Consider the following 27,066-nt stretch of genomic DNA (forward strand, 5'->3'; position numbering starts at 1 on the left):
AATTCCCCTATAGCTTTGTTGTTGTTGTTGCTTTTGTTCTCCTTTTTCAGTTTAACCATTAAGAGCACCCATCACATTTCAGAACACAAATGAACTTTACCCATATGCATTCCAAAAATTCAAACAGCTAATATGTAGTAGAGCATCAACACACATATTAAGTGAATGCCATCTGGTGATTTGCAACAGAGCTACATTAAGTTAAACAGGAATAGATATGCATAAGTTAACAGTAATTGAAAATACAAGCATTTGTAAGGACATTTTGTATTTTAAAGTATTTTATGAGCACCTGGCACACTGTAAGTTAGTAATACTAAGTAATATAAAGATGTACAGATTTTTCAGTGATGTTCCCTCCATTCACTTTCAGTTCTATGTATGAGTATTTTCCAGATATTTGAGACTTCTCAAAGTCAACAATCCTGTGGCACTTTAGAGCCTAATTAGGTTGTTTATTGTGTCATGAGTATGTTAGTTACTGCACATATTGTCTCTTTTCTGCTCAGACACATGGCTTCTATGTTGGAATGAAGACTACAAGACACTTAAGGTTAAGACCTTTCCTGAATCAACAGAAAATTAATTGCCTGAAAGGCTGAGGCTGACTTAGCATTTCTTAGTACAAAACCAAGAAACAGGGATTAATTCCACAGCTTGATATATTTCCAGCTTTATATCTATACAGAATAGTATTTTATATTCTAACAAAAACAGTACTGAATTTGCATCATATCTCATAGTCAAATGCACAGAAAAACAGTTAGAGGGTCTTTATTCCTTCTAATTATTAAACCAGCATGTTGCTCTAAACTACTGGCACTCTGAACATCTGCAAATATAAGATTTCCACAATTATAGACACTCTGTAGCAACTGCATCTCCCCACCCCCACCCCGCATACAACATGAAATCTCCCAGGATACTCTTAATGGAATTAGGGCACAATCCTAGGATTCCTGGGAGGGCATCCCACAGGACATAGGATTTTGCAGATCTCTCTCTCTGGGAAGAGAAGGTTGTCTTCTGTCAGAAGTCTTCTCACAGAAGCAAGGTCTGCTGCTGTTGATCCTTCAATGTGCTCCTATGGGAGGGAGGGCAAAAAAAATGGCATTCCAAGGGCATGTCACGGGTGGGTCAGGGGAGGCTTTGGATCCAGATGATCTCATTCCCATCCCACTCCCCAACATGCCCCCAGAACAGAAGGTGAAATTACACCAGCCCTGAGACTGTATGTATTTCTTCTCCCACTGGGACCAATTGAAAGGAAATTCTAAAAACGTAAAAAAAAAAAAAACACCAGTGGAGGAAGCTGGAAGGGGGGGACACACACCACCTTCCCTTTTGCCCTGCTGGTGCATGCTTGACAGGACTTTGGATGTGGTGATTCCTCCACCACCAAGTCTCCTGCCCCAATTGGCTTAGACTGCCTGCCTCACTTCAAAGTGCTAGGATGTATGTTGACATAAAAAGACCATAGCAAAAGGATCAATTTTTGTCTTAAGTGTGTGCAAACTTTAAGGAATTTTAACAATACACACCAAGCTCCTTATTACAAATGCTCTGTAGAGCATTTGTAATTTGTTATCTCTTTAAAGATAACAACACTGAATATAAGCATTGCCATTTATGTTTGACAAGCAACAAAAATGCCCAAATATATTTTGCATGCACATATAAATATACACTGACATACATTTCACCTTTCACGGAAAATAACAATTATTCAAAATAAGTTATATGCTGTGATTTTGGAATCACCACCTTATCCTTCACTGTTAAGTACAGTACTGTTATGAACCTGAGGATGTTATTCATCACAATAAGCAGCCAATGTGTGCACATAAGTCACACACACTGCCATTTGAACGTTACAGTGTCTGTACTTTATTAGCTACTACCTGATATACCCAGCGTTGACCGGGATGTAATTTTGTCATAGGCACTATTTATTTGAAACACATTAAGGTAGGTTTACGCTTCTCGGAAAGGCCCCATAAGAAAGGTGAAAACTTGAATCCACCAGACTTGATTAAAAAAGCACAACAATTATAATGAGCAGATTGAATAAAAAAACACTACTAAAAATGCAAGAGACTGAATCTGTAAGCACTACTACAATATAATCCACACTGAATCTCATACCACTATTAAAATGTTCAATACAGGCTTCCTTGCTGGATATTGCAGGAACAGGAGAGAGAAACTAAAGCTCTCCACAGTCAGAAAAGAAACCATGAGTAAAGGGGAGGGAACAAACGGCAGCCAGCCAATCCAAGGTGAAGGAAGTCAGAGTGAATGGGAGAGAGACCAATAGAATGAAAGAAGGCCAATAGGATGACTGGTAGCTGAAATCAGAAGCCTGGCCTGTACCATAATTGAGAGGGTGTACTTGTTAGTAAGGGAAAGTATAAACAAAGTAATAATGTAACCCAGTGACTCCTGTCATACACTCTGGCAAGTATGACAGGGGCAGCAACTGTAGGGCCCAAATGACAGGCTCAGTGGCCCCTACAGTGTGATTACACCCAGGGCAGCTCCCCCTTATTCCCTACGTTACAGACGGCCCTGCAGCCAGCCACAAACACACAAACCCACACACAATTTTTGACTTTTATATATATAGAAGAAAGATTAGCACCTAGATCCAAAAAGAAAATGTGATGCAGCCACACACGTTGAGTTTGTGATCCGGCATTGCCCTGTCAACTTCTACAAAAGCAATAATGTCTCAGAGCATTAGTTAAACCTGTATTGTGCGGACAATTAGTAATGGGAATGCAGAAAATATGAAAGACTAAAGTTAAAATGGTAGTAATCAGCTGAGCAAAAGGACAGTCACTTCAAGTATTACCTGTAAATCAGCCAAAACATGAAAATGGCATCTACCACGGTAGCAGAAGCTTAATGAGATCCTAAGCAGAAGCAGTGGAAACTGAAAAGGGTATGAAAGCAGAAAAGTGATAAGAAATCCAGTCAGTAGTCCTGTTGTGCAGAAGCTGCTATGTGAGATGTTCTTCTGTAAATGGATGGCTAGTTCTCCTGAGCCCACGAGGATGGAGAAGCAAATGCCCAGAACAGAAAATGCTAATATGGAACAATCACAATGGGAAAATAATGGGCTGATTCCACATAATGTGACACTGGTTATGAAAATACTTAAAGGAAATGTAAAAATCATTTAAATGAGAGTTAGTAATCTATGTGAATTTTCCAGAAAGGGAAGGATGAATAGGAAACCAGATCCTTCTTTTGCTTCCAGATCATCCTACAAAAGTCTGGTGTATTGCAAAGGACTCCTGATAAGACAAATACTATGCCAGAGTCTTTAAAATACTAACACCCCCTTCATGCATCCTACTTATCCATCTGTTGAAAGATGCAGTGGGGTCACACCACTGTTCTCATCCCAATATTGTGTGCCTTCCTTGACCCTGACCCCGATGTCTTTGTGTTGAGCATAGACCTTTACTTTCAATTCCAATTATGCTCCAGGTGGAATTTTTCTTAAGTGAGGATTGGCTTTCACGTATTCTTTAGTAAAACAGTCATAAACACTGTAGCAGATCAATGAAGCCGCAAGCAACCTTTGCAATATGTCCTAATGAACCAAACATGTCACTCCATGTGGGCTGTAAGTTGGCAGAACAAAACATTTCAAATTCCATCTTTAAACTGAACAAAAGAAAGGAAGGTTCTTATGTCACAATAAACTCATTTTAACTCATCTGCTAGGAGGTCTGGATCTCCTGGGGTAGGGAGGTCATGTATGTAGTCAGCATCAATGACTATATTCATCATTATCAATCACACTTTTATGTTCGAGCCCCACTCTCACACCCTCCATCCCTATTTCTTTATTTCATTAATTACAAATCTCTTGGTAAGTTATGGGTTGCTTACTTCACCACAATATTTCCTAAAGTCTTCACTTTTACAGGTTGCTTGTTGTCATCGAGAATCATCACTGCAATGAAAGGGCATAGCAAAAGGTCACAAAAACAAGGGATTTTTCCCCTCTCAACTCTAACTAGTCCTTTTCAGTACAGGAGCACTTCAAGCTTAATTGCCATGGCAAACACAACTGAGGAAAGCAATTACAAACATTTTCATATCTCAATTAGGTTATCTTAGGGCTCTTGTTTGCAGATCGGACTGATAAATGAATTTTAAGTTGAAGGTTTAGACTCAGAGATAAGTTGGACTGGAATGTAAATTAACTTTAAAAAATATACCCAGACAGTAAAATAAAATGGGATACTTATTCTAAAAATACTTTTTTTCAGAGTTTGTATAAGATTGAAAAAACAAGGTGTGTGTGTGTGTATTTGCAACCACTGTCAGCTTTATTTCTTGTCGTAACAAAGACACTTCTCAAACATCCTTTCCCCCATGGCATAGGGACAGTTCAGACACAACAATCTCAGCATGATGAACCATAGGAGAACAAGCACTAGGCGTGCACACCTCCTGCTTGCCCCTCCCCTTCCCTCCTATGACGCCATTGGAGCTTTGATCATGGTTAGCTTAAACCACAGTTTCTCAGCTTAAATGCAATAGGAAACCATGAGTTTAAACTACAGTAGAAGCACAGAACCCAGCATGTGAATGGAGATATGGGAAAGGGAACGCACAAGCCTGACACTCATTCTTGGCTTAATAAACTATGGTTTATTAAGTGCAATTATGTCTGAACTGGCTCTTAGCCTCATAATTATTGGTCTTACTTCCAAGATGGTGCAAGAAAAATGTTGCTAACTCTTAAAACATTCATTTTTTCCACATTTCTTTATTTTATGTCAACTCTATTTTCCAAATAACTGAGCACATCTTGCGAAAGTAAAATGGCCATACAGTGATCTTAATTACATTTCAAGAGCAGATCTAATCCCTGCATATTCTTGGTCAAACCATAGCTTTAAGTTATGAAAATATTACAGCAAATCTTACAATTGCACATGTTCTTTTCTGCCTTCACTTGTCTTGCAGACCAGAGGCAGCTGCTGCCTTTCATGCCTTATACTGGTTAAAAGCCTATATTTCCTACAGCTAAAATGAAAATGCTGGACATTAAAAATAATGTGCTTAGCATTCCTTTCAAATATCAGCTTCTGCAGAAACCTGCCTTCCTGATAAAAGCAGACACCAGGCAAGTTTAAATTTAACATGGTTATACACTCGCTGAACTAAATAGGCATTTTGATTCATAAGACTTATTTGTGGAGGTCACTGACTTGACGTTCAGCAGCATCCTTACACACTGTAAGCATGCAAATGCTATTTAATGTACAAAGATAAAACAAAACTGTATATAAAATACACATACGATCAGTGCTTAACTCATAGGCTTTAAAGAGTGCATGGAGCTTTTGATGAAGACAAAAGCCTTTTGATACGAAGATTTCTTGTGTTTGTGTGGGCCTTTCAATGCACATACAATGTTCCCTCAACCACAAGGCATCCAGTTCAGTACAAGTCTGCACATGTATCCCCATTATGTGCAGGAGTTGCCCAGACTTTGCTATAACCGCACAAAACTCACTGAGAGCTCTTGCACACAAGGCATTTGAGAAATTTTGGACTAGCTTGATGTAACACAAATAGTGAGCTTTTCCTGTTACACATGCAGACACAGTTTGCCCTTTTTGGGTGTTCATGTACAAGCTAAATCTGTGTCTGCACAAGCAGTGTTAGGTTTCTGGATTCATCTCTACCCATCTTCCCACTGCAGTTCAACCAATAACCGACTATCTTGGGGTTTTGTGAATATAGAACAGATGACCCACACATGGTAACAGAAGATGCAGTGATGGATACTAGCTTAGATGGCTTTAAAAGATGAGTTAGGGCGCAATCCTATCCAGATAGGCAGCCACCTCCGAACTCCTATCCAAATCAGGTCAGGAGAAGCATGGAGGGCATCATTCCCCCTGCGCTTCTCCTGCCCCGCATTTTCGGCTAGACAGCTGATTCTGGCTGTCTAGCCATGGGGGGACAGAGCAGGGGAGGAGACTGCTGAATGACACATTTGATGTGTCATACAAGCATTTCCTCCCTCCCTGCCCCAGAAAGCCCCCAGTCACGCCCCTTTTCGGACACCCTCCACTCCTCTTGCGAGCGTGGAGGATGGGGCTGTTGCGCGCTGCCTCTGAGGCAGCGCGGAATTGGCGGGAGGTCAGTTCCCAAGTAACATGATATCCTATGGCCATCTAGCTGCTGTTCAGCGCCCATAGGATTGCTCCCTCCATATCATAAAGTATAAGTAATCTCCAGCAGCCATTCCAACAGACTGAGCTAAGGGAGATGAGAGCAGGGCCATTCCACCAGCCCTGCCGAAGATCTCTTTCATGAAGACACTTCCTCCCTCAACTGTTACCACCAGCAGCCATTCCAGCCGGCGGAGCTGAGGCAAATGAGAGTGAGAGCAAGGCCATTCCACCAGTCCTGTGGAAAGAATTAATTTCTCTCCTCTTTCCTCCCCTTTCCTTTTTCCTTGTGTGTCATGTCTTTTTAGATTGTAAACCTGTGGGCAGGAACTTCTTGTTTAACTGATAATATTAAAGCTGCTCTGGGAGCCTTTTTGGCTGAGTAGCAGCATAAAAATACAGTGTGTGTGTGTGTGTGTATGTGTGTGTGTGTGTATATGTGTGTGTGTATATATATGTGTGTGTGTGTGTGTGTGTGTGTATGTATGTGTATATATATATATATATATATATATATATATAAATATAATATACGGGCTGGGATACTCTAGGTGAGTTGCAAGCATAAACTGAACTATTGTCCATCCATGGTTATTACAGCTTTAGGAAACTAGCAGGGCATGGTTTAATTTCTAAACTGGAAAAGAACAAAGTAAGAACAAGAAAAATGGATTACATGGGGACCTATCTGAAGATCTTGCTATGGATCAGGAACACTGAAACAGCCAAACAAACCAGATCAAATCCAGGCTTGGTCCTCAGTTGTCAAATAAAGCATAATTTCAGTTTTAAATACAGTTGTCTTGTTTTACCTTGTGAAGAACCAAGTACTTAAAGAGGATAAACCTATATTGTATCTTAACTGCACATATTCTGCAACTTTACCATTATATCCTGGCACCAATTTTCCAGTCTGCCCTGGAGGAGGTGTTAAAGAGTTTCCCAAGCCAACGCAGGAAGCTGTTATTGGAGATCCTGTTTCTGTAACACAAGAGAAAACAACTTCTATAAGATCTCTGTTGTTAGTTCCTTACTATTAACTGGGAAACCAACTGACCTTGAGGTCCACACTACAAAAAATTTCTTGTATGCAACGTAACAGGAGTAGACTTAAGATACTCATAACAAACAAAATTGTATGACCTATGACTACAGGTGGCCCTCAGATGATAACTCTATTTAAAGGGATTTCTCACTAAACTGGATGTACTAGCCTAAAGGATCTCAAGAAAACCCATCTGGACAGTCATGTGAAATTACAGTTCAAACAGGCATCAGTTCAGGAAAGCACAAGAATAATACTACCACTATCACCTAGTTTTAATAGACAATTTCAGTGCAAGCAGGCTGCTCTATTGATTGTTTGAGAATTCTTAATTAACAATCTATGCATGTCTACTCAGAGGTCAGCCCTATTAATCTGAATGGAACTTACTCCCAAGTAAATGTGTATAGGATTGCAGCCTAAGTGACTCCTGCTAAGATACTGCTCTGGGGGGGCAGTGCAATAAGGCTTATATGGAGGGGGAGAAAATATTATGCAAGGATTTCACTTAAAGCTCTAAAGCTCATCACTAAAGCTTTGGAAAAGTATTTTATGTTTTTATAGGTGCTATGGCTATAATTGAAATTATTGTTCGGAGCAAACTTTGAATCATGGATTTTAAGTTTATAAGGTGCAAACTGAACACTGATTAAAATGTGTCCATAACAAAGTGGCAGGTTGCAAAAGGGGTCAGTCCTTGTCATTAAGTTATGATTGGGAAATCAGTTATTTTGTAATTTGTAGCATCAGTTAGGATCCTTATTTGTTTAGGATTTATTTTCCTATCTCAGATTTATCTTCACTGAAGGTGCTAGTCAAAATCTGTTAACAATACTGTGAAATTTAAATAAGAGGCATTTGCGTCCTCTTTGAAGGTGGTAAATTACTCCTTCCAAATTTCAGAGTATAGTTGTGAAAAATTCAGAGAATACAGAATTTTCACCTATCTGGACCAGTTTAGAGGCAAACCTCCACCTATTAGGACATGCCTTTGCCTATACATCTCGATTTTCCTGATTAAACATAGCATAGGAAGAAATAAGGAACCTTGAATATGAACTAAGGATAAGTTGGAAATCCAAAAACAAATCCTTCCTTTAGGCAAGCCGCACTAGAGGCTACTTCATGAGGCAGCTGTATGGCATGAAAAGCTGCCCAAGGGGTAACCAACTCAAACAAGGAGAGATAAGAGCAGCAGAGGCTGCTAATTCCACAGCTTGAAGAGCTTAAGCGGGAAAGGGCTGTACTAAGAAAGCTAGGATGAGTCCTAAAAAGGACACTTGGAATGATCAAAGGAGAAGAAGGAATGAATGGCAGACAGAAATGACAAAAAGAAAGAGGTAGTGACAAGAGAGGGGAAAGGGATGAAACCCAAAGGTGGGGGAGAATAGAAGAATCTGGACAAGAATAACAAAGCAGTAGAAAAGGATGGAGATATGGAGCTTTAATAACAGAAGTAAGGAACAGGAAGAATGATGAAATCAACAACAACAACCAATGTGTAAGTTAAGCTTCCATGAAATGAATGGGAGTCAAGTAAAAGCTCAGACGTTTATTTTAATGGGATTTTAGCAACAGAAGTTCCCAGAGCAAGTTCTATAACCATTTAGGCAAATATATGGCAACCAACGAAGAGTGTTCAAACTACCGCACAATTGCGCTCATTTCACATGCCAGCAAGGTGATGCTCAAAATCCTACAAGCTAGGCTTCAGCAGTATGCGAACCGAGAACTACCAGAAGTACAAGCTGGGTTTCGAAGAGGCAGAGGAACTAGAGATCAAATCGCCAACATTCGCTGGATCATGGAGAAAGCAAGAGAATTCCAGAAAAACGTCTATTTCTGCTTCATTGAGTACGCTAAAGCCTTTGATTGTGTGGATCACAACAAACTGTGGCAAATTCTTAAAGGGATGGGAGTACCAGACCACCTTACCTGTCTCCTGAGAAACCTGTACGAGGGTCAAGAAGCAATAGTAAGAACTGGACATGGAACAACCAATTGGTTCAAAACTGGGAAAGGAGTACGACAAGGCTGCATATTGTTGCCCTGCTTATTTAACTTATATGCAGAGTACATCATGAGAAACGCTGGGTTGGATGAATCACAGGTCGGAATTAAGATTGCTGGGAGAATTATCAACATCCTCCGATATGCAGACGATACCACCCTAATGGCAGAAAGCGAAGAGGATCTCAAGAGCCTCTTGTTGAGGGTGAAAGAGGAGAGTGCAAAAGCTGGTTTGAAACTCAACATTAAAAAACTCAGATCATGGCATCTGGCCCCATCACTTCCTGGCATATAGAAGGGGAAGAAATGGAAGCAGTGACAGATTTTACTTTCTTGGGCTCCAAGATCACCGCAGACGGTGACTGTAGCCTTGAAATTAAAAGACGCTTGCTCCTTGGGAGGAAAGCTATGGCACACCTAGACAGCATAGTAAGAAGCAGAGACATCACCTTGCCGACAAAGGTCCGTCTAATCAAAGCTATGGTTTGCCCAGTAGTAATGTATGGCTGTGAGAGCTGGACTATAAGGAAGGCTGAGCGCCGAAGAATCAATGCTTTCGAACTGTGGTGCTGGAGAAGACTCTTATGAGTCCCCTGGGCTGCAAGGAGGTCAAATCAGTCAATCCTAGAGGAAATAAACCCTGAGTGCTCACTGGAAGGACAGATACTGAAGCTGAAGCTCCAATATTTTGGCCAATGCGAAGAGAAAACTCTCTGGAAAAGACCCTGATGCTGGGAAAGACTGAAGGCAAAAGGAGAAGGGGACGGCAGAGGATGAGATGGCTAGATAGCATCACGGATGCAATGAATATGGACTTGAGCACGCTCCGGGAGAGAGCGCAGGACAGGAAGGCCTGGCGTGCTATGGTCCATGGGGTCACGAAGAGTCGGACACGACTGAACGACTGAACAACAACAACATGGCAACCAAGCATAGATGTGTAATAGCATGACACTATATATACATTTAAAGTTATATTGGGTGGCTGAATAAATTTAGCAACCTGCAGAGTCAGCTGAACTTTCTGCATTGTAAACCAACTCCTAATAAGACAAGATTAACACAGTTCATGTCTCATGGAGCAGTTCTACTCTAAAGATGTGTTACAGCTCATTTTTACTTAAATATTCGATGTTAATAAAATATTAAATATGAAATTAATCTCTCAATTTCCTCTAGTGGGAAAGCCATTGTTATTTTTTAATCCTGGGACCCCCAGCACTGTGTCTATGGGAGCCTCTATGACTCCAGACATCTCTCTTGGTGCCCACAGAGGCCCCTTTCTCCACCCAATTTTTGAAAAAGAAATTACTTTTTTTTTACCTTGGGCAGTGGCTGGTCTTGCTAGAAAAGGAAGTGCAGGCTTCTAGCTCCCCTATCCTCTTCCTTTCCTCTCTCCAGAATGCCTCTGGTCCCCATGGGAAAGAAAGGAAAGAGGCTGTGCGTCTGTGCATGTGTCTTGCCTAGGGTTTTGCATAGTGGGAGTACCTGGGGTTTTTGTTTTGTGGAGGTGTCTGGGGTTTTGGTGTGTGTGCATTTTGAGAGGGTTGTTACCTGGTGTATTTTTGTGAGTGGTTTGGGGGGTGAGCTTCACCCATTGCCTGTTTATTTGTGTGTTTTGCAGGAAGGGGTTGCCTGAATGTTTTATGTATTTGGAGTATGTCTGTATATTTCTCGGAACATCACAATTTCTTTCCTAGGAAAGGGGTGTTTTGTGCTATGCGGGGCCAAATACATTGCTTAGCATTTGGGAGTCAGACCAAACCTCAGCATTGTGCTCAAGTTCTTGGGAAAGCTATTTCTCTTTGTGACTAGCCTGGCCGCCACAGCAGCTGTTTTGTGGTAGCATCCATGACAGTTTCTCAAATGTTGAAATATGCCCACATTCCCAAAAAAGTGGAGACCCCTGGTTTAATCATTAAGGCTGGGTTTATTGATTTTTATATAGACACCCTAAGGTTACAAATTCCTTGACAGAAAGTTGTGGCTGCATCTCTTCCATTAACTACATTGGTGTATATTTCTGACAACAAGTAAATATGGAAGAATTACAGAATTTATAATGCAAAATTGCTGTAATAATTAAGTGCCAAATCCAACCTGCTCTGAGCATAACTAGCTACCCTAAAGGGTCAGCAGCTGATTGGAACTACACAAGAGAAGTGAATACAGGCCCCCAATAGCAGGTAAAGGCCAACTAAATAGCTGAGAAAGGACTGTTGAAGGGGGAAGAGGGAAGCCCGGTAAAGGAGCACCTCCCCCGGGAAGAGGGATTTGTGCCCTTAATTTAGTCTGAAACTGAAAGAAAAGTTGTGTTGCTGTTGTTTATAAACACAGCAAATTCCTTTGAAGATTTTTTTTTAAGAACTGTTGACATGCTAGTGAGTGCTGGGGGGAAAATTCTAGTTAAGATGTTTGATAAATGCAGTCAGTGCCATTGAAGCAGAAAGGAAAGTTGACTTACACATGATGAAAGGATGAAAGGACATAATCCCAGTCTCAAAGGCAGAGGGGTACCTAAAGCTAAACCAGACCTGCTTCACCACCACCACCCCCAGCTGTCCCAAATCCATGAGGAATGGGGGGGGGGGGCAGCAGTATGCAGATTCAAACATTGTTAGGCAGGAAAGGATATGCTGCAGCAATACTCCTGCTTCTGCTGAATTGGCAATGACCGCGGTGCCTGGCATCAGGGGCATCTCAGGGAGACAGCCTCTGTGGCCAAGACCACCTATGCCTGTGGAACATTTACCTGCAAGGGAAAGGGAAGAGAGTCCTGCCCATTCCATGAGTGGCATGAAAGAATGCCCATTCTGTGTGTGATCCCAAATACCTGTTGCATTTATGTATTCATTGGTTTACTTCCTAGATTTGTGTTCTGCTTTCTGACTGGAGTCCTCAGACATTTACAGAATGTAACAGATACATTAAAACCATTCACTTAAACTAAACTAAGCCAGCCCAAGCCAAGCAGAGCACAAACAGGCAGCTGATATTGTTTTCACCTGGCACACCTGGCAAACAAGTAGGCCTACCAATGTTGGATGTAGTTATTGGAAGAAAGAGCTTTAAGCTACAAAAGTCGGGGGGGGGGTTGATTTTGGCCGCATCCCTTTTCCCTTTGGCCCTGCTCCCTTTGCCTTTGTCCATGCCCAACACTGAAATTCAGATCCTGGGAGCTTCTCTGAAACTGAATTTGGCCCTCAGGCTGAAAGAGGCTGCCCACCCCTGGGGTAGGCTCTTGCTCGGAGTCCTGCAAGATCCTGCCTCATGGCTGAGAACACTCCTGCAGAACTTGCATTGTGAATCTGCCAACCCACCTTCAGTTGGAAGGACTAGGCTAGCTGGCTTCTTACTCTCAGGGGGAGAAATTACGGACACAATCCTATGGCCACTAGACAGTGGCTAGACAGCCATAGGATTTTTTGGTTTTCAGGAACTGACCTTGGAGCCAATGCTCCGAGGGTGGTTCCCAGAAAACCACCTCCCCAGCCCCGCCACCTCATAGGAAGCACAGTTCATCCCTGGCTCTGTGCTTGGAAAAGCCACACAGAGCAGGGGGAAAAGGGGGCTTCCTGGGGGCAGGGGCAGCGGAAGCACCAGTACGATGCTTTCTATATGCCGTCCAGCCTCCCCTGCCCCAAGCCACCCTGGCTAGATGGTTGAAATCAGCCATCTAGCCACAAATGCAAGGCAGCCGGAGTGCGGAGAAGATTCCCGCCGTGCTCTGCCCGCCCTGCATTGGATAGTCAGGTGCCTCCGAGTTTGGAGGCAGCCAATTATTCCCATAGGATTGCATCCTAAATCCACCTTGATAAAAGCCTGCCAAGAATAGAAATAGTAGTATGGTTATCCCTGCTGGGAGAAGACCTTGCAGACCCTCAGCCACTTTTGTGGCACATACAAGTTGACAGAAATGGGAAGAGCCAACAACAAGGAAAATCACGACAACTGCAAAGCAATGATTCTGTCAGCAAAGACAATAATATATTATAGAAATCCATAAATTCAATGCTATAGACTTTAGAAATCTCACAAGCTTTGTAACAGGCCAATGATCAAAGGATCTTTCAGAAAAAGAAATTAGTGAAGTCTCATGAGATGAAATGCACAAAGAGACACTAAATTATTGTGCTGATTTATGCATTTACTAAGGTTCTATACATATCCAAACTGATATTATTGTTTCCTTTCCTTTCATAGAACACAAATAATTCTGTAGAAAGCAAAAATATCCAAACACAGCTACTGTAAATATGTTTCTTTTTAGCTATCAGTGCAAAATCTACTATTTTTAGTATTCACCAAGCCTGAGGGTTCCAACTCTACTCTCTGATCCACTGCTATAGGTTCCGTAAAAATCAATGGAAGACTAATACACACAGGAAATAATTCTGCTCTCGGGCTACTGCTCAGCAGATATTATTTCATAGCAAATATTGCAAATTTAAGTGCTAATTTTACTAGGGTCATAGTTCCTGAAACTAATTTTCTACATATCAATTTAAATAGGCAGCACTTCAGTGGGAGAGCCATTTCTGTTATGAAATGGTTCCTTACAGGTAATTTTATGGGAGAATATAGTTTCCACACACTGTTAAGACTTGCTGCACCACTGCATAAATCAGGGGTACAGAACCTCCATCCCATGGGACAGATGCAGCCCTTTGGATCCGGCCTGCAGCCTCCCTCCTGAGCCCTGTCCCTTGCCATACAGCAGTCAGTTCTAGAATAAGCCTTTTTCTAAGGACAACTGCGTTGCAGGGGGTGGATAAAAAGAGGGATAAGGAAAGAAAAATGGTGGGGGGGAATAATATTATTTTTGACCTGCTCACTTTGACCCCACACATCACTGGTATGCACCCTCCCCATTCCCCCAGGTGGCTCCACATCAGCAAATGAAGCCTTTGGGCTGAAAAAGATTCCCTACCCCAACATACAGTAAATGCTTTGGATAGGTGTAGCTGGCCAGCAGCCAGGTCTGCTCACATGACACCATCAATCCCATCCCAGCAGAAGGAAAGCAGGGTGCAAGATGCCTTTGAGTCACCACTCTTGCTGTCAAAGATGAGCTTCTCCTACGATGGCTGCATTGCACTGCGATTAAGAATAAAACCCTGCATCCTCTTGCAGGCATAGGAGGGAAGCCGAGAGAAGCAGTTGAAAGAAGGGCAAACAAAGGAGTAACAAGGTGGAGAGTCCCAGGAGGAGACACAGGAGTGCAGGAGGCAAACCGATCCCAGATCTGGCTGCTTTCCCCAGCTATTTGGAAGCAAGAAAGATAGCCCTTAGCCTCAGTGGCAGAGGAAACTGAGGCCTAAGATTTACCTACCTTCCCACATACTTTACTTTGGTGCATTTCCCATAGGATGGAGTAAAAACAACTATCAACCATCCAGCATTGTTGTGGTTATCCTTCTCTCCCTCCCTCCTTTTTGTTTAAACCTCTGCAGAACTCTTTTGTTTAAAACTCTGCAGAGAAATACTCTGCCAAACTGCTGAAAAGATCACCACCATGTATACACAGTGGGGCCCTCTAGCTCTATGACACAAATAAAGGGTCTAGGTTGTCTTCCACTCCGGGTACCTCTCCCTGTGAAGTGCCCCCCTCCAAGTCCTTGGTAGACACCCTATAACAATGAGGCTAGTGATAACTAACATGACTACAGCAGTGGCATACTACTGCAATTTATAAAGTGGTGTTATAGCCACCAGCAGATACAGCACTGGGAATGTTTAGGTTTGCCTATTTGAGAGTGTACAAATGAAAAGGGGTTGAATTTAAAACTGTCCATATGCTTTATTAAGTAAAATATTAGTCTTAACTGTCTTCTGTTAAAGAAAGTGAAGCCTATCACCCAAAATAAAGCCAGAGGAAAAAATGGACTCAGAGAAACTGTGAAGGAAGCAAGCAACCCAGTTATGATTATGATCCAGCCAGAGTAAAGACTCTGGTTAGTTAAAATAAGAAGCGACTCAAAAGTGCTCAACTTTGACTGGATTCTGTCACATTTGTTTTGTTCACATTATCAAGCCTTAGAAAAGCTTTGCAGAACAAACCTACAAATCTAAATATCACTGCACTGAGTGGCTTAAAAGGAGCAAGAGTAGGTTAACCACCATACAATGACATTCACTTTTCCAAACGGATAACTCTCTTAGGAGTCCTACTGTGTATGTAGGGATTTCCTACATAATCTTCTGTACAGGGAAAATGCTTTATGATGCAATATATAAAATGCAGAAGAGTTGGGTCTTCTGCCACATGTACACAGATCACAGGCAGCTTATATGCACAGCAACTACCCAATCCATGTGATTGCAGTGTGGGAAACACTCATGCTACACTCATGCTAAGACAATCTACAGTAGAAAAGCATGTGAATATTTCCATATAACTTCATATATGAAGAAGTCCTGATAATTTGTGCAGGTTCATGAGTGAAGCTGTCTCAGCATTTTCCAGCAGGGGCCCATGTGCGCACAGTTTCTGGGTATGTTCCTTAGAGCCAAAAGGCCAGCTGTGTGCCTGGGAGTAAGAGTCCAGCAGAAGATATCTGGGTACAGCTGAAGCTCGTGAGGCTGAAGCAGAGGGAGGGCAAATGTCCTTGAATCATTAGGGAGCTGAAGCCAGCATCTGTCTATCTCATAGTGCAAAGCAATGGAACATCTGTCACCCGAGGGAGATCTCCACAGCAACGGGTTTAGTTTGATCTCCACTTTGCTGCAGTTTTTACTGGAGTTGAATCTGCTCCATCTGGGGACACATGGGGCTTGAAAGCCTGGATTATCCCAAAGTAGCCTGGAGCTCTCAGCAGGTCACATGGCAATTTACCGCAAATTGTTTGAGTGGCTACTGGGTGGAGCCTCATCCACATCATCACTTAGAGAGCCTGTTCCCTCCCACCCACTCCCTCCCACTCTCACCTTGTTCTGCCCTTTCTGCTTTCTCTGGCTGGTGTGTGCTATTGCCTGCCTCCGCAATCTATGCCCAATTCCCCCCAATTTTTTTTATTACGGTCTCTCTAAAACTGCAGTAGTGCAATAGCAGATAGAGTTACTCCCATTCAAATGCGCTATTTCGTGATAGTGCTATAGGGAGTATAGCTACTCCTGTTCAAATACACTATTTCGCGATAGTGCTATAGAGTGATAGGAGGTATAGCTACTCCCATTCAAATGTGCTATTTTGCAATAGTGCTATAGTGTGATAGGAGGTATAGCTACTCCCGTTCAAATGCGCTATTTTGCAATAGTGCTATAGTGCTTTAGGGGGTATAGGTATTGCTACAAAAATGTACTATTTCGCTATAGTGCAATAGGTATATCTTTTAAATGCACAATTGTGGGTTCCCAGCAACTATCTCAGGAACCACAATCTCACCAAGTATATGTATTCCTCGCCCCATGGCATTTTTACCAGTGTAAGCCTTAGCCCCTGACAAAGTAACAACTTTGAATGCCCAAGATCCATACAGTTTACAGCCCACAGGCAGCTGTGGTTGGTGTACCTGGAACGCTTACTTCAGGTTCACGATGTAGTGCTAATGCGCTATTTCGACCTTGTACTTTTATGCTTTACTTTTTAAAAAAAAGTTAGAGGCTGCTTGGAGCACACCTATACTTTGTGGGGATGGCCACCAGAGTTTAGTGGTAGGCAAAGTGAACTAAATACCATGAGGTAGCTCAGAACTCTGACAGCCAGCCACAAAATGGCAGAAACATCGAGGAAACACAGGCAGGGAAAACACTGGGGAAACACCCCTTGACTGGGGTCAGTGAGGTCATGGCCATGTGAAAGACACACCTCTGGGCAGGGCTATCATGCCGGTGTAAGTGCAGAGGATTGGTGCACACCACAACAGAAGCGCAGACAAACCAAATTAAGGAAAACAATCGGACTAAAAGTAGTCTCAGAAAAACTGGTGGGGGTGGCTGAAGGATGGCCACAATGTCATGTGCCCCGAACGACCTCCAAATGCAGCAAACTCGCAGTAAATCGCTTGTGGAGACACCCCCCTGGAGTACTGGAGTACCTTACCTGGTAGAATACTGCAAAATGCCAGTTCATGGAATCTTTGATCATCCATCTGTTACTTAGGTTGAGAAAACTTATACCCATAGCAAAAATGAAACACAAGGTATTTCCACTCCCAGCCTGTGTCCCACCTTGAAATGCGAAAAACCTTCACATAGGGACAGGGGCAAGAGTTTGTTATCAGTTGAATAATTTGCTTTTGAATTCACAAAACTGAAATTATAATTGAAATTATAATTATATTTATGTTATCATTTATACTCTACCTGATCATTTATATTCTACCTTTTCATCTTAAACAGTTCCCCTTCTTTCATAGAGTGCAAGGCTCCAGCACTATCTCACAGAAGAAGAAAGGAAGGGGCGGACATCCAACTACTGCTGAATTACAGGCAGGAGAAGCTGGAGCTGCTGAACTTCTCTTTAATGATGATCTTGTTAATGGGGAAAGAAGCATCTTGGAGACGATGCCCAATTTCCCCCACCTCAGAAAACATGTGCACAAGCTGCTGCATAATAAAGAGGTAACACTTTAAAATGCATATGAACATAAAATGTATGTCTTGGTTTTACCTGAATCAAAAGCACCTTATTTCCTTCCTCTGTTGCAGTGTTTATAGGTGATACACAATGGCCAATAGACACAAACCAATATTACAAAAAGTAACTGCATATCTCAATGCTATCCATTTAAAATTTAATCATTTCCAGAAAATGTTCTTTGTACCTTGGTTAGAGTAATACTATAAGGGTGGAAGAGGCTGATTAGATTGCTACTATTTTAAGGTAGGTTAAAAAAAATAAACTCTACAACAGGAATTAGTGTTTTATAAACTGCTTCTTGCTCTTTCTCCAGCAAAAGCTCCATCACAGCTGTGCCTTAAATCTTGCAAAGGATTATTCTTTCTATAAAAGAGATTCATGGAGCTTAACTCCCAGTTCCCTATTCTCTAATCATCAGTAAAACCATCTACTTTACCCTAATGAGGACTCTAGTCTCTGAACTAGAAAAAAGCTGTTGCCAGGCAACACGAATGACATCAGCAACCTGTAACAGTTTCATAGAAATATATAAAACTAGTGGCTGTCACAGCTTCTCTCACTTATGCAAATAAGATTTAAAAAGCCCCCCCGTCTCATTCTTCTAGTGCATCTTAAAATAACTTTGAGATCAGAATCATGTCTGAACATGGTTTAGCTGTTGCTTTCCCTTCAATCAGTGTAATTGCATAAAGGATAGTTAAGAGGGACAGAAGCATGAGAAAGCTACTGATCTTAAATGGAAGAAACGCCCGATATATGCTTAATTTACATAACACGTCAGCATAAAGTGGGATGAAATGGATACAGTTAATCTGATCTCAAAATTCAATGAAGTGACAGGCAATGAGTATGGATCTTCACAGATATATGGGTGGGGTACCAGTGAAGCTCTACAAATCAGGAAAAATATATATTATCTGCAGTCTGAACAACCAGCTGAAGTACTACCATCTTAACATGCAGGAAAGATTTAATCACTACTAAAAAAAAAAAAAAAAAACTCACAGAAATCCAAGGTATTTTTCAAACCTGCCTGCCTTCCATCTGTCATGTAGCCCATGCCATCCTTTCCACTAGGCCAGGAGTGGGAAACATAAAGCACCCTCCCCGGGCCTGTTTTGTAGCCCCTTCTGTCTCCCAGAGTGCTAGAGCAGTGGTAGCAAAAAGATGCTTTCCCCCTTTAAAATAAGGTGTGCAGTGAGTTTTAATGGCAAATCATGTTCTTCTGGGAGCACGACTTGCCTTTAAAACAAGGTGCATCCTCACTGCATGCACCACCAAAATTCGGTGGCAATTCAGCGCCACAGCAGCAACTTCAGCAGCAGGGGGTGGGGGTGGCCCCTGATAGCAACCAAGGGGACCTCCAAAGTTGCCCACTGTGCTCTAGGCAATTCTCTACAGAGGAAAGAAAAACACACAAAAGAGAGGAATATAGGATGCTGCCGTACTGGCTGTGGCTCCCTGGGTTTAAGACAGAGGTCGTTCCTACCCTAACCTGGAGATGCCAGGGACTGAACCTGGGGGCATTCTGCATGCAAAGCATGCATTCTACCACTGAGCTGCAGCCCCACCCAAAAGGTGATGGGACAAAGATGCAACTGATGTAATTCTTGCAGGACAAAATATGTCTGCAGAGAAGAATATACGCCATAGTCCAGATAATGAATCATAGGGCACTGTGGTGAATATACTATATACTAGAGGAACTTGCAAGAAAAATGATCACAGATGCTAATACTACTTAATCTAGCACTTTTAGGTTTTGCTTCACAATTGCAGCTCCACTTCTATTAAAAGAAAACTCACACTTCTAATTTTTCTTTTCACTGAGTTTGTGGCTCTAATGTCACACTGTTCATGTGAGTAAACCACTTGCATGAGCAGGAGGGTTTGCTCCATGTCAGCCCACCAGTGAATTGTCAGAGGGAGAGGGAGTTCTGGACTGGAAGGCAAAAGATGGGACTGTTTAGTGAGATTCTCTACCCGAGTAAAGATATTAATCTTCTGGATTTTGAAGGACAGAGAGTAAACAAAACTAGGCCCAGCTACTGCAAACTGACACATTGTGTTAAATCCATAGTGTGCAGCTGCTCCACTACTTTTTATTTACTCACAAGTAAGTATGGGGGAGGCTGATCCAGATCAAGACCACACAGAGATAGGGGAGTTTTATACCTCCCTCACAGTCACTTCCCTCCCGAACTCTCCACCCCTCACCCAGCATGGAAATTAGAAGAAAAAAAGCCTCCATCAATGGTAAATATTACCACTCAGAGGGTATATTGTGAGGGAAGCAGATGAGGGGGAAGGTTTAAAACCTCCCCTCCCCATGCACTGTAGTCCTGATCTGTAAGTACAGTTGCCATGCATCCTCTTCTACAGAGGACAGTCCTCTATTTGAAACTGTCCTCTAGTTGAAGGGCAGAACCATCAGAAGAAAAAGCTGGGCCTTGAAGTTGCCCATCAGCAGCACCTGGACTGCAGACTGAGCAAGGTACACAGGTCATCTGGTCATCGTCTTCCACACTGTATTGTATTTCTATTTCAAGTAGAGTAATTATTTCTAAACTTGCATATTTACATATAAGAACATAAGAAGAGCCATGCTGGATCAGACCAAGGGTCCATCTAGTCCAGCATTCCGTTCACACAGTGGCCAACCAGCTGTCAACTGGGAACCCACAAGCAGGGCATGAGTGCAACAGCACCTTCCCACCCATATTCCCCAACAACTAGTGTACATAGGCTCACCGCCTCTGGTACTGGAGGTAGCACATCGCCATCAAGACTAGTAGCCATCGATAGCTTTTTCCACCAGGAATATGTTAAACCCCCTTTTAAAGCCATTCAAATTAGTGGCCATCAATGCATCTTGTGGTAGTAAATCCCATAGTTTATGCACTGTGTGAAGAAGTACTTCCTTTTATCTGTCCTGAATCTCCCACCCATCAGCTTCATAGGATGACCCAGGTTCTAGGATTTTGAGAGAGGGAGAAAAATGTCTCCCTATCCACATTCTCCACAATTTACCCAGAATTGATTTTAAGCTCCCTATCCACATTCTCCACACCATGCATAATTTTGTAGACCTCTACCATGTCTCCCCCTACCCTCCTTTTTTACGAGCTAAGCAATCCCAGCTGTTGAACCTTCTCTCATAGGGGAGATGCTCCAGCCCCTTGATCATTTTAGTTGCCCTTTTCTCCACTATTTCCAGCTCTACAATATCTTTATTTAGGTGTGGTGACCAGAATTGGACACAGTATTCTAAATGTGGACGCACCATAGATTTGTATAGGGGCAGTATGATGTTGGCAGTTTCATTCTCAATCCCTTTTCTAATTACGCCTAACATGGAGTTTGCCTTTTTTACAGTGGCTGCACACTGGGTTGACATCTTCATTGAGCTGTCCACCACAACCCAAGATCTTTTTCCTGGTCAGTCACCACTAGCTCAGATCCCATCAGGCTATGCTTGAAGTTGAGATTTTTGCCCCAGCGTGCATCCCTTTACACTTGCTTACATTGAACCGCATTTGCCATTTAGATGCCCATTGTCCCAGTTTGGAGAGATCCTTTTGGAGACCTTCACAATCCCTTTTTGTTTTAACCAACCTAAAGAATTTGATATCATTCGCAAACTTGGCCACTTCACTGCTCACTCCTAATTCCAGATGATCATTTATGAACAGGCTGAAAAGCATTGGTCCTAATACAGATCCCTGTGGGACCCTACTATTTACTTCCCTCCATTGGGAGAATTTACCATTTATTCCTACTCTCTGCTTTCTGTTCTTTAAGCAGTTACTGATCCATAAGAGGACCTGTCCTCTTATTCCATGTCTGCTAAGTTTTTTCAGGAGTCTTTGGTGAAGGACTTTGTCAAAAGCCTTTTGGAAGTCCAAGTAAACAGTGTCTACTGGATCTCCCCTGTCTACGTGTTTATTGACACTCTCAAGGAACTCTAAAGGGTTAGTGAGACAGGACTTACCTTTGCGGAAGCCGTATTGATTCTTTTTTTTAGCACAGCTTGCCCTTCTATATGCTCACTAAGTTTATCTTTAATAATGCCTTCAACCAATTTACCCAGAACAAACGTTAAGCTAACAGCCTTGTAATTTCCTGGATCCCCCCTGGATCCCTTTTTGAAAACTGGTGTTGCATTGGCCATCTTCCAGTCCTCTGGTATAGAGGCTGATCTTATTTTGTTTAGAAGATCAGCAACTTCATAGTTGGGTTCTTTGAGAACTCTAGGATGGATACCATCGGGGCCTGGTGATTTATTTGCTTTCAATTTATCAATTAGGTTGAGAACTTCATCTTTTGTTGCCACTATCTGCCTCAGTTCCTCAGACTCCCTTCCTGAAAACATCAGTTCAGGCACAGGTATCTGTCCTATATCTTCTGCGGTGAAGACAGATGAAAAGAATTTGTTCAGTTTATCTGCAGTCTCCTTATCCTCCTTCAGTACTCCTTTAACACCACTGTCATCCAATGGTCCAACTGCCTCCCTAGCTGGTTTTCTGCTTCTGATACACTGAAAAAATCTTTATTGTTGGCCTTGATGTTGTTAGCGATATGCTCTTCAAAATGCTTTTTTGCATCTCTTCTTATCTGCTTGCATTGCCTTTGTGCAAGTTTGTGCTCCCTTTTGTTTTCCTCACTTGGGCAAGACTTCCATTTTCTGAAGGAACCTCTCTTTTCTCTCTTAGCTCCCGTAACACTCCTCGTTAACCGTGCTGGTGACCTTTTGGACTTGGGGCTACCTCTCCTAACCTGTGTATACATTTTAGCTGGGCTTCTATTATTGTGGTTTTGAGTAATCTCTTTTAACTCCCTTTTCACCAGTTCCCTCATTTTAGAGAAGTGTCCTCTTCTGAAGTCAAATGTGACTGTATTGGACTTCCTGGGCAATTTTACACTCAAATATATATTAAATCTGATAGCACTGTGATCACTGTTTCCAAGTGGTTCAACAACACTTACATCTCATACTGGATCCTGGGCGACACCACTGAGGATTAAATCCAAGGTCGCCTCCCCTCTGGTCAGTTCCATGACCAACTGTTCTAGGGCACAATCGTTTAGGGCATCGAGAAATTTAATCTCTTTGTCATGGCTGGAACATGCATTTATCCAGTCAATGTAATTGAAGTCACCCATTATTACAACACTTCCTTGTTTGGAGGCCTCCCTGATTTTGTTTTCCATCTCAAGGTCACTCTGAGCATTCTGGTCTGGGGGATGATAACATGTCCCTAGCACTGGTATTGTCACCCACAGTGCTTCTGTGGAAGAGCCTACCCCTTTTAGGTGTTTTAGTCCACTTGATACTATGCCCTCTTTGACGTACAGGGCAACAACTCCCTCACTTCGCCGTTCCCTGTCCTTCCTATAGAGTTTATTTCCAGAGATGACCGTATCCCACTGGTTCTCTCCGCTCCACCAGGTTTCTGTAACGCCCACTATATCCAGGTTTTCCTTTAAAATCAAGCACTCCAGTTCTCTCATTTTGGCTCAGAGACTTCTAGCATTTGCATAAAAACACCTATACACGGTATCCCTCCCCAGATGCCTCTGGCGTGTGCATCTTTTGCTATGGGATGTTGGCCCCTTTGATTGGCTATTATGTTCTCCCATGTGCTCCTGGCCTATTTCCTCCCCGTCTACATTTGGGCAATCACAAACATTTTCATCTTCATCCCTTTGGGATGATTTAACCCAAACCAGATGCTTCCCAGCTCCTGTCGGCTTTCCCCCAGGGTTTAGCACCAGCAGCCTGGTTCCATTTTGGTTCAAGTGGAGCCTGTCCCTCTTGTACAGGCCTGGCCTGTCCCAAAACATTTCCCAGTGCCTAACAAATCTGAACCCCTCCTCCCTGCACCACCGTCACATCCACACATTGAGTCTCCACAGCTTCGCCTGTCTAGCTAGCCCTGCATGTGAAACAGGTAGTATTTCAGAGAAAGCCACCTTGGTGGTCCTGGATCTCACCTTCCTACCTAGCAACCTATATTTGGCTTCCAGGACCTCATGACTACATTTCCCCACATCGTTGGTACCAACATGGACCACGACCACTGACTCCACCACAGCACTAGGCTATATAGACAGCACGTGATATCCGCAACCTTCACACCAGGCAGGCAATTCACCATGAGGCCTATATGCCCATCACAAACCCAGCTGTCTATATGCCTAATGATCAAATCTTCCACTACTATGAGCCCCCCTCCCCCCGGAGGCACATCCTCAGTGCGAGAGGATATTTGTTCATCTTCTGAGGAATGGGTCCCTTCTAAAGGATTGTTTCCCTCTTCATCAGCATGACGCCCTCCTTCTCCGAAACCTGCATTCTTTGTGACAGCAGAGGAGCTGTCACCCTGGGAGTGGGACACAGCTCATAGGTCGCTGAAGCTAATAGGTCACCAATCTCTCTGGCTCTCTTAGGTTCTCCAGGTCAGCAACCTTGGCCTCAAGGAACAAACTTGTTCCCTGAGAGCCTGGAGCTCATTACACCTAGCACACACCCAGGACTTCCGTCCAGCAGGTAAACAGTTGTACATGTGGCACTCAGTGCAATACAATGGATAGCTCCCACCCCCTTGCTGGCTTTCTACCTTCATAACTGGTTTATTTGGGTGCATTCTCCCTGGAAAACTTAGTTGTTTACTACGAGGAGTTGGGGGAATTATTTACAGATACTTACTGTGAGTACAGAGTAGGGAGGGCAGAGTTCCCTGCCCTGGCTTCCTCGCCCTGTTGCCAAACTCACACAGTTGCTTAACTCGCTTGTTTGCTGACACTTTGTCCCTGGGGCTCCTCACGTTCAGAGAGCTGGCTCCCTCGCAAGTGTGCCTCCTTATATAGATAGGCCTAACTGCTGCTGTGGTGAATCTGATTGGAGGACCTCGTTTGAAAAGCAAGGGAGGCTGTGTATGCTAATATAAATATGCTAATATAAATTAGCATATGCAAATAGGTGTCCTCTTTTGTACTATTTTTTGGTAATAAATGCCCTCTTTTTCTGGTGATTCACAAGTGGCCACCGTACTTGTAAGTAAATGTAAAGTGGAGCTACATGCTACACTTTTAAGACAATGTGCAGTTTGGCCCTGACTGACACTAAAGAGAAGTCAACAAAAGGCAGATCAGCTGAAAAGCAACCGATGCTGAGCAAAGGGAGAACAACTGTTGAAGGCCCTCTGTTATGGTGCTCATTTGCAGAACTATCTCCCCAAGGAGGTGTACCTAGGGCCTACTTTACATACCAGTCCTGAGGAGGGGGCAAGGGGGAAGAGACTTTGATGGAGGAACTGCCATTTCCTAAACCCTGCCAGGTTCGTGTTGGCCAAGGCAGAAGGTGGGGCTGGTTTTAAACCTACTTTCCTCCCTTTTCACTTGCTGGCTTGTCTTTTGTATACCATCTCCAGGGCTGGCGTACCTTTCCCCCCATTTCTAGGATGTGGGTGGGGAACGAGGGGGCTTCAGACCTGGCAGATCCAAAACCTCCACCTATCCACCCAACAGATAATAGAGTGTCCCCTTTTTGCCATAACCACTGGCAGAGTACTGCCAGCGGGGCAGCCACAGGTGGAAACACTGTCCAGGGAGGCCCTCTACAAAAGGACCTCCCTGCCTGCAAGAGGTCCACAGTCTCCTACAGCCCTGAGGATGCTCTTCAAGGGACCCTAGGATTGCACAGTTAATGTCTTTTCAGTGCTGGGTAAAGATCTTTTTTATTTTCCCCAGGTGTTTAGATCAGAAGGAGTTTTTATCATGGATTTTATTGCTGTTTTTTATTTTATTTTTTAACATGTAAAAATTGCCCTTCAACCACAAAGGATCCTCTAGGGCAGTGTACATTATTTAAAAAAACAAATGCAATATAATAATAATGATGATGATAAAATTGCAAGGCAAGACACATAAGAAGTGTTCAACCTGCAAACAAAAATCAAACTTAAAAAAAAAAAATGTAAAATGCTTGGCAAAAAGGTATGTTTTGATTTGGCACTGAAAAGAAAGCAAGATTGGCACTAATCGTATCTCCCTCAAGAAGGCATTCCAAAGTAGGGGCACCACCAAAGAGAAGGCCCTGTCTTTTGTAAATACATAATATCTTTGTCCCACTGATAGTACTCAGAGAAAGGCTTACCCTGAAGACTTTCCTGCACAGGCAGGATGACATAGGGGGATGTGTTTGTCTGGGGTTTTGGCCCCAAGCCGTTTAGGGGTTTAAACATGATAACCAGCACCTTGAACTATGCTGTTTAATGATTTTTTCTTGTATTTTCTTTCTATTTTTAAGTTCTGTAAATGACCCTAATAATTCCATATTGAACAGTGGTATAAAATCAGATAGATACTGAACCCAGTGGATGTAGCAGTAGTAAGACTTTGATGAAACTGCAGGTGGGAGGGAAATTAAAAGCTCTGGGGAACTGTTGGAATGTAAAGTGTATTTGCTGGATTAATTTATATGTTTGTTACATATCTTCAGTTGATTAGTTGGCTAATTATATAAATATTCATAACGTGAGGACACAGGGAAAAACTTCCATGTTGTTGGGACTGGGGGCAGAGAAAAAAGGAATAAGACATAGAAGCCATTTCTTCCCTTTTTGCCCTCCCTATTCAACCTGTCTCCACCCACGCTTCCCAGCTCAATGAGGCTGGCTCTAGAGGACAGCTGGACAGCCATCTGTCAGGGATGGTCTGACTTGGATTCCTGCATTGAGCAGGGGGTCGGACTCGATGGTCTTGTAGGCCCCTTCCAACCCTACTATTCTATGATTCTATGACTTCATAAAGCCGGCTCCGGGGATAGTTGGCACCTCAGGTGCTTTTTCTGCTTCAACCAGGAAATGCTTGGCTCAGTCAGTCTCCATAAAGCAGACCCACCCAACTCCTCCCACCCCCGCTTGAGATGGGACTTCCGGACTCAAGCAGAGAGGCAGCAGTGGCTGTTTAGCCTCTACAGGGTCTTTGAGGATGGAACATGAGAGCTGGCTCTCCCCACCAGCCCCAAAGCTACTGGAGAAGGGCTTCTGGCAACCTCAAGGGGTAAATGTGGGAAGCTGCATTCATCCCCCAACCTCAAGGTGCTCATGCTGGACCAAAAGCAACCTGGGCCAAAAGCAGGGAGTGCTGAGCTGTCATCCCCCCACTCTCCTTTCCGGTCTCTGCAGCCATTACATGGGATGGGATAGAGAACTGCCTGA

General features: G+C 43.0%; 1 protein-coding gene across 1 annotated transcript in view; it reads right to left on the reverse strand.

Moving 5' to 3' along the window:
- Positions 1–27,066, reverse strand: part of ACSS3 (acyl-CoA synthetase short chain family member 3) — an 87,795-nt gene that overhangs the window by 17,512 nt on the left and 43,217 nt on the right. The window contains exons 10-11 of the mRNA XM_084810397.1: positions 7,092–7,187; positions 3,904–3,967 (exon numbers count right to left, since the gene is read on the reverse strand). Of these exons, the coding sequence (XP_084666523.1) occupies positions 3,904–3,967; positions 7,092–7,187 (160 nt within the window). The remainder of the gene's footprint in view (positions 1–3,903; positions 3,968–7,091; positions 7,188–27,066) is intronic.

This window comes from Heloderma suspectum, chromosome 7 (genome assembly GCF_057233095.1).
Source record: "Heloderma suspectum isolate Gila_16-S chromosome 7, 16-S_ref, whole genome shotgun sequence".
NCBI classification, from domain to species: domain Eukaryota; kingdom Metazoa; phylum Chordata; class Lepidosauria; order Squamata; family Helodermatidae; genus Heloderma; species Heloderma suspectum.